At 31.2% G+C, this 12,597-nt stretch overlaps 1 protein-coding gene and 1 pseudogene across 1 annotated transcript; one reads left to right on the top strand and one right to left on the bottom strand.

The window, feature by feature from the left end:
• Positions 1-1,501: 1,501 nt before the first annotated feature.
• LOC149882690 (uncharacterized) lies at positions 1,502-2,062 on the bottom strand. The gene has a single exon (XM_090100947.1). The coding sequence runs from the start codon at positions 2,060-2,062 to the stop codon at positions 1,502-1,504; it is 561 nt and encodes a 186-aa protein (XP_089957073.1).
• Positions 2,063-7,075: 5,013 nt separating this feature from the next.
• LOC149882689 (uncharacterized) lies at positions 7,076-7,875 on the top strand (annotated as a pseudogene).
• The last annotated feature ends 4,722 nt before the right edge of the window (positions 7,876-12,597 follow it).

The raw sequence follows: 12,597 nt of genomic DNA, 5'->3' as shown, positions 1-12,597 counted from the left end.
AATAAATCACAGAAAAAAACCAAGCAAAGAGAATCCTTTAAATAAAATATTATTTTAAAAAAACCCAAAAAAAACCCGGAATTTTTTGGGTTTTTTTAACTTGGTTTTTTTGGGTTTTTTTGGGTGGGTTTTTTAATGCAAACCCTGGTTTTTAACGATTAGATTGATTATCCTTTAAGAAAAAACATAACATTTAAAATTTTTGAATATAATCACCATCAAACATCTATCTCCTTTAGTTTTCATAAATTTAGATATGATCAACAATTTCCCTTTGGACTACATGCATCTTGAATGATTAGGTGTTGTCCGTAGGTTATTGAATTATTGGAAAATAGGTTCTGGTAGTAAAATAGCTGCTCATCAATTGGAAGAAATTTCAAGCTATCTCCTATCATTAAATAGACACATGCCAAGTGAATTTGTACGTCAGCCACGGAGTCTCAATGACTTAAATCGATGGAAGGCAACTGAATTTTGTCAATTTCTTTTGTATACTGGTCCAGTTGTTCTACGATGTATTTTATCTAAAGATTCTTACAAACATTTCTTGGCATTAAGCATTGCAATAAGTGTTACATTGCAATAATATGTTACAGTCTGATGATAACTTTCGCATTCAGTATATTGAAAATGAGGTGCTTGAAAAAAAAGATCCCAACAAAAAAAAGAGCAAGAAAAAGAAAATGTTAATACCAAGACCTGATCTAAACTGTATGTTGTTAAAAAAAATGATATGTTTTCAAAGTTATTTTATATATACAGTGCTTCCAGAAAGTATTAGCGCACTCGTAATTTTTTTATTATGGACAACTTCAAATCAATATAAATTGTAAAGTAATTTAAATTTTGAACTAATTTTTTTTTTAGATGAAAGGTAAAAGTAATGAAATTAAATTATAATGTCAAATATTGTCAACCTGCTAGTTTTTTTTATGAGTTAATTAGAAGTTTAATGACTACTCGGAAAAATGTCTGAAATTAAGCGTGCAAAAGTATTAGCGCACTTACAGTTTTTCAAAGATTCAAAGAAAGTTTAATACTTTATGTGACCACCTTTGTTTTTAAGGCATGCCAAGACTCTACGCGGCATAGAATCTATAAGTTTTCTGATTAGTTCTTGTGGCACGGTGTTCCACAACTCTTGGATTTGCGTTTTGAGTTGCACCAAGTTAGTGGGCTTGCTTTTTTGTAATTTGCAGTCCATCCAACTCCAAAGATTTTCAATAGGATTTAAATCAGGTGAGCGAGTGGGCCAAGGCATTAGATTCAACCGTTTTTCTTCCATGTATTGCTTTATTGAGCGTGCTGTGTGGCAAGGAGCGTTATCTTGTTGAAATTGCCAGGTGGAGTCAGCCTTGAAAACGTCCATTGATGGCTTTAAATAATCTTCTAATATCTCTCTATATCGATGTTGATTAAGGCGATCAGTGTAAAGATGCGCCAGTCCATTGCTAGATCCAGAAATGTAGCCCCAAATGCCAATTGAACCTCCTCCTCCTTAAACTTTTGACATGATAAAACGAGGATTATATTTTTCGTTTTTGTATCTCCTCGCAACAACCCTTTTCTTGCGATTAATAATTTCAAAATTTGACTCGTCCGAGAAAATTACTTTTCTCCATTGCTCTACAGTCCATGCAGCTCTCTCTTTGCACCATTTTCTACGCTTGAGACGGTCTTTGATGCTTAATAGTGGCTTCTTTGTTGCAAGGTATGAATAGAGGTGTTTTTTCTTCATAAGCTTGCTAACTGTTGATCGGCTAACTTGATGTGCACCCAACGCTGTATTCAGGTCTGAGTCGATTTCGGCTATGCTCATGTTTGGGTTGCGTCTAGCGAGCATAACTGCTTTATTTTCGTCCCTTTCTGACATTTTTTTGGGACGACCAGAGCGACTTTTGTCTTTGACTGTTCCAAACTCATTATAATTTTTGAGCATTGTTCTAACGCTGCATTCACTGATATCAAGTTGACGTCCGATTTCTCGATTGCTGAGACCACTTTTGTTCAGGCCAACAACTTGCCACTTTGTTTCAATTGATATGCTCCTTAAACCCATATTTTTGTTGTTGCAATTTTAAAGTTTTAACTAGCTGTATTTCAAATGATTTTCCGCCACTTCAATTTATTCCTCTTATATTTTTTTATTGACTATTATTAATCAGCAGAGAGTTTTTAACAAAAATTAACCAAAAAAGTTTTTCTCAAAGGAATTAAACGAGTGTGCTAATACATTTTAAATGAGTGCGCTAATACTTTTGCACGCTTAATTTCAGAAATTTTTCCGAGTAATCATTAAACTTCTAATTAACTCATAAAAAAAACAAGCAGGTTGACAATATTTGACATTATAATTTAATTTCATTACTTTTACCTTTCATTTAAAAAAAATATTAGTTCAAAATTTAAATTACTTTACAATTTGTATTGATTTGAAGTTGTCCATAATAAAAAAATTACGAGTGCGCTGATACTTTCTGGAAGCACTGTATATATATATATATATATATGTGTGTGTGTGTGTGTGTGTGTGTGTGTGTGTGTGTGTGTGTGTGTGTGTGTGTGTGTGTGTGTGTGAAACCTGAGTGTTATTTTTGTGTCAACTTTTAAAACTAACAATTTTGTTGGATTTAATTAGACCCTCAAAATAATCATCATAAAAAACAATATTAGAAAACATAAATGTTCCTTTAAAGTCTTCATTAGTTAAAATAAGTAAGTTCATATTCTATATTTGTCATAAATTATGTTACAGTTGTCTTTTAATAACCATTTGTTACACATGTTTATATTTTTAACTCTTGTTTACAAACTACAAATTTATTTATTTTGTACTGTAATTTCTTGGAATGTTTTACGGAGTTTATTTATTTTTTTTTTTTTCTTTTGACTATGAAAGAATCATAATTTATCATAGCTATATTCACACAACTTGCTTTATTTTTTCAGTATCCCAATGAGTAACCATGAGGAAATTAAGTCCAACTGATGTTAGTTTATACTCAGATAGTTCTAAAATAGAAAATTCAAAAAAAAAGTTGATTAACGCAAAATTCCCTTTAGAAGAAGAATGTATGTAAATATGTAAGTTTTTAAAGTATATTGTCTTTATTATACTTTTAAAGTTTTTCATAACCACTTTTATTTAATTTTCAGAATTTTAATACAAAGTGCTCCATCTAATAACAGACATTCATAATTAAATGGACGGCATTAAAAATATATTAAGAGCAGATAGTTCATCATTAGATGTATCACAGATTGATACGCTAGAAGAGTTCAAAAATTTTGACTCCTCCTTATGAGATAAAGAAGTAGAAAAGAATATAGTAAGAACTAGTACTTTTCTAAAAAATAAATTAAAAGCCTTAAACAAGAAATCATGATTAAATCATGTATTATCATGGTAATACCTGTTGACCTATTTTCTCGGATTTGGTAACCAGCTTCGTCATTTAGAACTAGTATGACTAGTAACTACAACATTTAAGTTATGAACAAAATGTTAATTATTTGCACTGTTCATTATTTTTGAACCGTCAATTATCAAATGTTGGTGGTAATTCCACTTTTGCCATTGTGAAAGCGATGCTTGTTAAGTATGCGTTTGCTTTTTCATGTCATCTGTAACGCACTCTCTCTAGTTTTTTTTTTTCATGCTTTCACTTCTATACCTCCTAAATCTGCTAACTCTCTACATGCTGATACCCAATTATCTGCATCTATATGCTCTACATCCCTAAACCACCCTCCCTGACTCACCCTATCAGATACACTAACTATTCCTAATCTCTAAGATCATTGCATGTTTTATGCATATTAGTAGAACGTAATTTTAAAACTGGTGTCCATAATTTTTAAACTGCTTATGATTGGGTTTGGTTATTATTTTTATCATTTATTTATTTAGATTGATGTCAAATAAACTGATGAGTTTATTTCACTTGACTTGTACCAAAAAAGAGAGTTTTTGAAAAACAAATTTAATGAAGATAATTATAGGTATTTTTTGTTAATATATTTTTTTGTTATTATATATTTTTATATAATAATATATTTTTACATTAATATAAAATATTTTAACTGTTATACAAAATTTTCTTATGCTTATAATTTCTGAAGTACTTTATACAGATTTTTCTTTCAATTTATACTACATACGCACAAAAATCATCTGAGTTATACATTAACAGATTAAAAAGAGTTTGTTGCATAAACTCAATTTTACTAATATTATAACTCATTTCTTAGGCTGTGCCCCAAATGCTTTAACAGAGAATGAAGTTCATTCGATTGTTGGAAACATTCTAAAACGTGCTCCAGATCGAAAAAATGGTGGCGGGAGAAATTGTTCTTCTGTCTTGTCTGCTAACAAGGATGATGTTAATGATTTTTGTAGAAGTGATGATTCACAGCATTCGTAGCATCAAACCATTTTTTGTAAATAGTTTTCTGTAAATAAATTTTACTTTACTAATTTGTGTGTTGAATTCGAATTTTTCTGCTTATATTTAAAATGAATATGGTTGTTTAATTAAATTTGTTTAATTTATATAATTAAGAAAAAATGTTTTTAGAAAAAATAATTTAGATTAGATATTTAATCTAAAACCTAAACTAAAAAAATACGAATAAGACGTCTTTTCGGCGTTCCATCTATAACGTTTTTCCGTATTTTCAAACTAAACCAATTTTGTACGTCCGATCGGGACGTCTTTTTTACGTTTTACAAAAGATGTCTTTAAGACGTTCCACGCCGGACGTCTTTCCGTATTTCCAAACCAAACAAAATAAAGACGTCCGGATGGGACGTCTTTAAGACGTCTTAAAGTTGTCCGTGTGCCCACTGGGTTTGACTCGTCTAGACGTCTACAACTAGTTAAAGACGTGTTTAAGACGGCTTTTCAACACCTCATTAATGCATCTTCTAACAACCAGTTTAAGACATCCTTAAGACATCTTCACAAGATGACTGTCGGAACAACAAATTTAACACGTCCGTAAGACATTTTAACAAGACTTCCAACGGAACAACCATATTAAATCGTCTTTAATACATTTTAATTAGACGTCTTTCTGAATTATCAGTTTAAGGTGTCTTTTAGAATAAGTTGTCTAATTAAAAACGTCGTAAAGTTGTCCTATTTAAGGAGTTATAAAGTTTTCCTTTTTAAGACGTCTTAAAGTTGTCTTAAACTGGTCTAAAATGAAACACTGTAGGCTGCCTTATTTAAAAAGTTTTAAAGCTATTTTATTTAAGTTGCCTTAAAGACGTTGTAAAAGACGTGTGTGTGTGTGTGTGTGTGTGTGTGTGTGTGTGTGTGTGTGTGTGTGTGTGTGTGTGTGTGTGTGTGTGTGTGTATGAATATGTGTATGTGTGTGTGTGTGAATGTTTGTGTGCGTGTGTGTGTGTGTGTGTGTGTGTGTGTGTGTGTTCAACTACAGAAATATATACAGTTAAGGATAAATAACTTAAAATGAATATAAACGCAAAAAAGAGAAAAAAATTTCTCACAGGTTTAAAGAATTTATTAAAGCCAATTTAAGGCAAACCGTAAGAATTACCAAGTATTTAATATTAACATAATATGATTCACCAGCTATATATAAACTTAGTTATATTTGACAAAAACTAATGGGTTATTAGTTGCTTTTTATGATAGATGAATTAATATTTGAAATATGAAAAATAAAAACATGAAATATTTGGCCGCATTTTGCTAGATAATATTAAATTTCAATAACTTTTTAAAGGTTTTGCATTATCAGATGAGTTATAAAAAAGTCTTGTGAATGAAGGACTAAGCTGGTGAATGACGGACCAAAGAATTGATTGAAAACAGATCTTCACGAAAAATTTAATCTTTTTTATATTTCGTTATACCTTTTTTTGTCATTTTAAAATTATTCTTATAGATTTATTTTATCATTCACAGACTTTGTTAACATAAAAAAAGTTCTCAAATTTACAAATGCTTATCTTGAAAAAATGATAAAATTTGGTTGTGCCGACAACTACTTTCCTTTACCTAGATGTAATTTCTTAAGTAATTTGTTAAGACATGAAGTAGTTACTTTATCCTGGACAGTCTTACTAAACCAATGCTACAAAAGTTTAAAGTAATACAAAAATTTTAAACTATAATATGTTGCACGTCCACTCTTAGACGTCCATGCTTTAATTCCTTCCTTATTTGCGTCTTTAATTACGTCTTTAATTCCAATTGCGGAAGAATGAAAAGAATTGTGTGTTCTAAAGTTATGCGGACAGTTTTGCCTGATATTAAAATCAGTTGTACACACTGTTAAAGTAAGAGCATTTGTTTGTGATTCCCCAGCAAGATTATTTTTAAAATGGATTGTTACTCATACTGGATATTATTCTTGTAAAAGCGGCATTATTAAAAGTTCTTGGGAAGAAAGGGTCGTGTTTAATGAAGAACAAGAACTTCGTAAGCGGACAGATTACGATTTTAGCTGCCAGTCGTATAAGCAATAGGCTGCAATGAAGATCTTAACAAAAAAAATTTTTTGAGTGTTTTAGTTAGCCTGGGTGTTGGAAAGTTGTGAATGGTTATCATATATGTTGGGTAAAAATATTATTTGTCTATAGTTTCGTATTGAGGTGCCCCAAGCCTTTTTAAAATTACGAATATTCAGTTTTTTATTTTAGTTTATTAGTTTTTGAAATTGTTACAACTTTTTATTTTTGGAATTTTAACTGGCCTGGGTGTTGATACCGTTTATTGTTGAATGTTGATTAGTTGTGATTTATTATCGTAAATGTTGTGTTAAGTTAATGTTTGTCTACATTGTTTTCTTGAAATGCACGCAAAAGTTTAAAAATTGTGAAAATAAAGCTTTTTTGCCTTTTTTTTTTATTTAAAAAATGTAGCGCTCTATAATATTAATATTTTCTCAGCATTTGTGTTTGTGCCTCCATCTGGTGAATCAATTTGAAGTATTGCATATGGCTTACAACAACATTGAATAAATGTTATATATTCTATCAATTATTATAAATGTAATACAGTTTTGGAATATCAAGGATCGACATCCAACAAATAAGAAAATGCCGATTCAGACTCGAAATCAGAACATTTGTCCGGTATTTGGCAAAACTAAACGGATGAGTAATAATCTTTCACCATCATACGGGGATATTGTTAAACACTTTATGTTAGTGCGATAAAAACTGACTGATGGACAAGCGAAAGAAGCAGAGTTAATGTAACTTCCAACAAAGTATGTGAAGATCTTGTGCAAATTTGCCACAGATGATCAATACCGGTCAATCACCTCAGCAAATAGTAGCGAAAATAAAAGATTATCATGATAAATTTAGGACGCTAATGAAACCTAATAAACAAAGATCCAAAGATTCAAATTATCTGCATAAAGTTGAATTATTCAAGAAAGACTCGGATCGTATGTTTGATATTGCAGCGTGTAAGTGTAAAGATCTTTCAACGTGCACCTGTGATCAGATTCGTAAAGTTTCAATCAATGAAAGAGTATTCCTTTTCGATCAACGAAATGAAAGAAAAATGATGATAGGCAATGTTGACATTAAAGCAACAAAACAACAAGAACGGAAACTGAAGAGTAAACATACAGATGCATCAAGAATGTTGAATTTTAAGTGTGCAACCAGCCCGAGTGCTGGAAGTTGTGTTTTGCAACAATATTACAGTTCTGATGAATGTGATGATGCTTCTAATTTAATTATGTTGGAACATTCAGATGACGAAGAAACTGAACCTATAACAGTGCCACTACAAGCTGATACATGTTCGCCAAAAACAAACTCTCAAATGCGACACCCGCTGCCAGTATTAGCTCGTCAATGTGATAGATGGGGAGTATAGGATCGTTCAGCTGCAGTCATAGCGTTAGCTATTTTGGTTGATTTTGGTATTATTAATGAACAAGATTCGTCTGTGGTAATTGATCCCAGCAAAATTCGTCGAGAAAGACAGAAAAATAGGAAAAGTTTACAAACTGATGCAATAAAAAAGTTGAAGGGTTGTATTTCGATGGCCGAAAAGACAAAACCAGAAATCAAATTATGAAAGGTGATAAATTTCATCCAGTAACAGAAACAGAAGAGCACATTGTGTTAATAAAAGAGCCTGATTCGCAATACCTGGGACTTATTAAAACATCAGAAGGAACATCACTAAATTTAACAAATAAGATTGTGGAATTTTTAGATAAAAATGAGATTGATACAAGCAAATTGGTAGCAATAGATTGTGATGGTACCAATGTTAACACTGGATGTTGTGGTGGTGTTATTAGACTGATTGAAGTACATTTTAAGAAGTCGATACACTGGTTTGTATGTTTACTACACATGAATGAATTACCGCTCAGGCATCTCATTATATATCTAGATGGTGTTAAACATGGACCAAATTCATTTTCTGGCCCAATCGGAAAACAGTTAAAAGAATGCGACATACTAGTAGTAACCTTTCAACCCATTGAAGGTAATGTGTTGCCAAACATCGATCAAAAAGAACTGAGCACAAATCAGAAGTAACTACTTGAAATATGTCAAGAAATCAATAGTGGCCATTGCAGTAGCGATTTGGGCAACCATTAACCAGGACCAATGTGCCATTCTCGCTGGTTAACAACCGCCAATTGGATTCTTCGATTGTATATTTCAAAAGAATGTCAAGACAAACACTTGATAACACTTGTAACATACATAGTAAAAGTGTATGCAGCTATATGGTTTGAAATAAAGTCAAAACCGTCATGTACAGATGGAAGTCGTCATCTTTTTCAGACGATTCATTATACCAGATACTTGTCTACAAATCTGAAGAGAATTGTTGATCCAGTAATACAAAGATATTCTTATTTTGGTCATCCCGAAAACTTGCTGATAGCAATGGCATCAGACGAAAGACCACACATTCTTCAACTAGCTCTAGGACGTGTGCTTGCGGCAAGATCCAGCAACAATGAAACAGATACTGAACCTAGAGTGTTTAAGGTGCCGTTGCTAAACTTTGAAGCACAAGATTACACAGAAATAATCAGTTGGTCATCAAACAAACGCACAGAACCGCCAATGTTTCGATCCTTTCCATCAAATCAACTTGAAAAAAACATTCGATCTTGAGAAATGTTACAATTTCAATCATTTCCATGCCACACACAGGCCGTTGAATGGGGGATTAAGCTTGTGACAGAAGCGTGTACGGCCGTGTGTGAACCCCAGCGTGACGGTTTCATTCATGCACGAATAGAATCACGTTCAGCCATGAAAGTGTTCAATACAAAATCAGACTTTAGTTTAATCAAATAACTGTTTATGACTGTTCAACGTTGCTAACATTAAAATAAAGAATTCAAGAGTTAAGGGCTGTAACAATACAAAAGGACAAAACAGTTATAGTTCTACCACTGCATTTTTTTTAACTTTTAAAATTGTGAAGTTTTAAACTACTATGAAAATGTTGATTTTAAAAGTATTAAGGCTTTAAAACTGATTTTATTTTCAAACTTAATTATATAATGATAACTTAATTACATAATGCTATTATGGAAAATGGTGTGAAGAACTACTTGTTGCATGCATATTGCATAATGCATAATTGCATATAGCATATATTGCATACAATTCTTACAATTCCATTCATTGTATACGTATAGCGTCACCTAATACAATTTATGATAGTTCGTACCAATATTTGTTAAACTTAGTTGAAGAAAAAAATAGAAAAATTAGAAAAATGCCAATATTTGGTATATTTAAAGAACTTTGGGGCAACTCAAATTCATACTTTTTACAAAAAATATATGTGCATATCATATCTTGTATGATTTGATAATCTGTTTTAGACACAGGCAATAGCATAACAAAACTTAAAAAATATATATATTTCTTCTAAATATCATATTTTACAAAACAATATTAATTTTAAAAACTTTTGGAGCACCTCAAGATGATACCCTAAAGAACTAATATTTTAATACAGTACTTTTAGCATCAGTATACAACTTTTGCACACCCAAGCTAACCAAATCTATGAAAAAAATTTTTTTACTCCAGCCTAATAAGCAACATCAGAAATATTAGTCTCCTCTTATAGCTGCTGGTATTAAATGTGTTTCCGGATTTCTGTTTTCACAATATACAAAAGACTAGTATTTCAAAAGAATTTTGAAATATTTCCGTAAAAGTCCTATGGCTGAGTTATTACAAGCACATATTTTACAGTTTTCTGAGAGACTATTCGAATTTAGAAATTAGATTGTTCGCTAATGATAAATTTCAACATGGATGGACACAGAGGCGGAAAGAGAAGTTTTAAAAAAAGCTGAAGAAAATGATTGTTTTTTTGGAAAGCTTCTAATGCTGCTTTCCAAAAAAACAATGATTTTCTTGACCTATTATTGTTTAACTATTTTTTCTTTTTAGCGGCTGTCCGAGAGGCATATTCAAAGGAATCGGAGAAGACTGTCCATAAATTTATTCAGAACATGATAAAAACGCACCAGCATTACAAAAATTTTATTAAAAATATAATCATGTACTCTTTTTTGTGGATGCTGTGATATTTTTCTATAGTAAATCATGTCTCTTTTCAGTTATTGCATTTGGATAGTTCATATTTTCAGACCTTTCTATATTCTGTCACCACCTTCCAGTCTCTTACCAATACAATATAAATTTATATTGCATTGGAAGGAGACTGGAAAGTAATGAATATATATATATATATATATATATATATATATATATATATATATATATATATATATATATATATATATATATATATATATGTATGTATATATATGTATATATATGTATATATATGTGTGTGTGTGCATGTGTGTCTTTTTAAGCCGTAATTATTACGTGTTATGTAAGACAACTTTAAGACGTCTGAAATAAGGCAACTTTAAGACGTTTTAAATAAGACGACTTACAGTGTTTCATTTTAGACCAGTTAAGGTTGATTTTAAGATATCTGAAACAAGGCAACTATAAGACATTTTAAATAAGACGACTTACTGTGTTTCATTTGATACTAATTTAAGACCAATTTCAAGACATCTTCAATTTGTCGTTAAGACGACTTGTTGTTGGGTGGGGAATATATTTTCTCAGTTCAGGTAGCAGAGACTGACATTTATACTGTGCGAAACTCGTTTCCACAGGAGTTTTAGAATGTTAAAGTGTATTTGGGCGATCCGTGGTATTTTATCCAACTGGGGTTCAAAGAAATGTTGCAATTTCAAGTACTTGTGAAGTGATTATAAATTAACAATTTTTTGTGCAACTTTGCCAAAGTTGGTTTTAAATACATAAAATGCTGTTGTTATAGAACTCTTCAACGTTACTGGAGAGTTTGAGATAAAGAAAAACTAGAAAATTAAAGCTTTAAATAACCTGCCAAACGATTACAAAGTATCATTGTTAGGTGAAACCTATTTCAAAAGCGAACACTACTTATAGTAATATTATTCATTTAGCTTTTGGGAGTGATAATAGTGTTTATGGCGAAAGGACTCCCGCTCTTTGGTTTCATTTAGCAATTTTCATTTTTCTTCTGTGTTAAACGGACATGTTGATGGAGTGTTTAGACCAAATATCATGATGAAGTTAATCGAGTGGACCGAGATTAAAATTTCGCAGCATTTCATCAAAGGAAGATATGTTATTTCAATACGGGTTGAAGAAAGTATCACTTATAGTGTAAAGAATTCTAATTCGAGAGAAGTTAATGACGCTAAGGTCTATGTTGGTGATTCATGGTATGCCGCACAACCGGGTTATATTTGAAACCTTGTAATAAAAATTGCTTATGTTGGTGAGAAATAAGTTTGTTACTTAAAAAGTACTCTTTTTTAAGACTAAAGGCGACAATAATATATAAAATAAAAGGAAAGTGACATGAAACTTTTAAGCAAATTATTAACAACTACACTTAACCGCAAAATCAACGCACATCTTATACATTTCGATTTATTTTAATTGTCTTCAGTATAATCACATATTTTGAAGAACATGTTGAGAATAGAACACATGAACACACATATATTGATGATTAGAATAAAATCGACCTTGAGGATGGTAAAAAAAAAAAAACTTAACGAAATTTAAATTAAAATGGCTATCATTGTTATATACACTAACTCAGCTCAAATTGAAACATTTTTTACTTATCAATAACTAGCATTACCACCTCTTGATGTTATTACAGCCTGACTGTGCCTTGGCATACTTTTAATAAGAGATCTAATTGTTTCTTGAGGGATATCTTTCCACACGCACATAAGACTTTGTTGCAGATTTTCTAGGCTGTTACCCGAGAAAAAAAAACCGGCTAATCCTGTTAAGTACTTAATAAGTTTCCTTCTAAAACTTAGTAAGTTCCTAACGAGTAATTACGAGGAACTTAGTAGGATTAGCAAGTTTTAGTAGGAAACTTAGTAGGATTAGCAAGTTTCAGTAGGAAACTTAGTAGGATTAGCAAGTTTTAGTAGGAAACTTAGTAGGATTAGCAAGTTTTAGTATACTAAAACTTGCTAATCCTACTAAGTTTCCTACTTAGTAGGATTAGCAAG

This window comes from Hydra viridissima, unplaced genomic scaffold (assembly GCF_058129835.1).
Source record: "Hydra viridissima isolate aposymbiotic clone 2 unplaced genomic scaffold, HvirCarnegie_v1 scaffold_10, whole genome shotgun sequence".
Taxonomy (NCBI): domain Eukaryota; kingdom Metazoa; phylum Cnidaria; class Hydrozoa; order Anthoathecata; family Hydridae; genus Hydra; species Hydra viridissima.
This window is presented reverse-complemented; position numbering and strand designations above follow the sequence as displayed.

Excerpts from the sequence above, each read along its gene's own strand:
- LOC149882690 (XM_090100947.1), bottom strand. The coding sequence starts at position 2,062 with ATGGGTTTAAGGAGCATATCAATTGAAACAAAGTGGCAAGTTGTTGGC.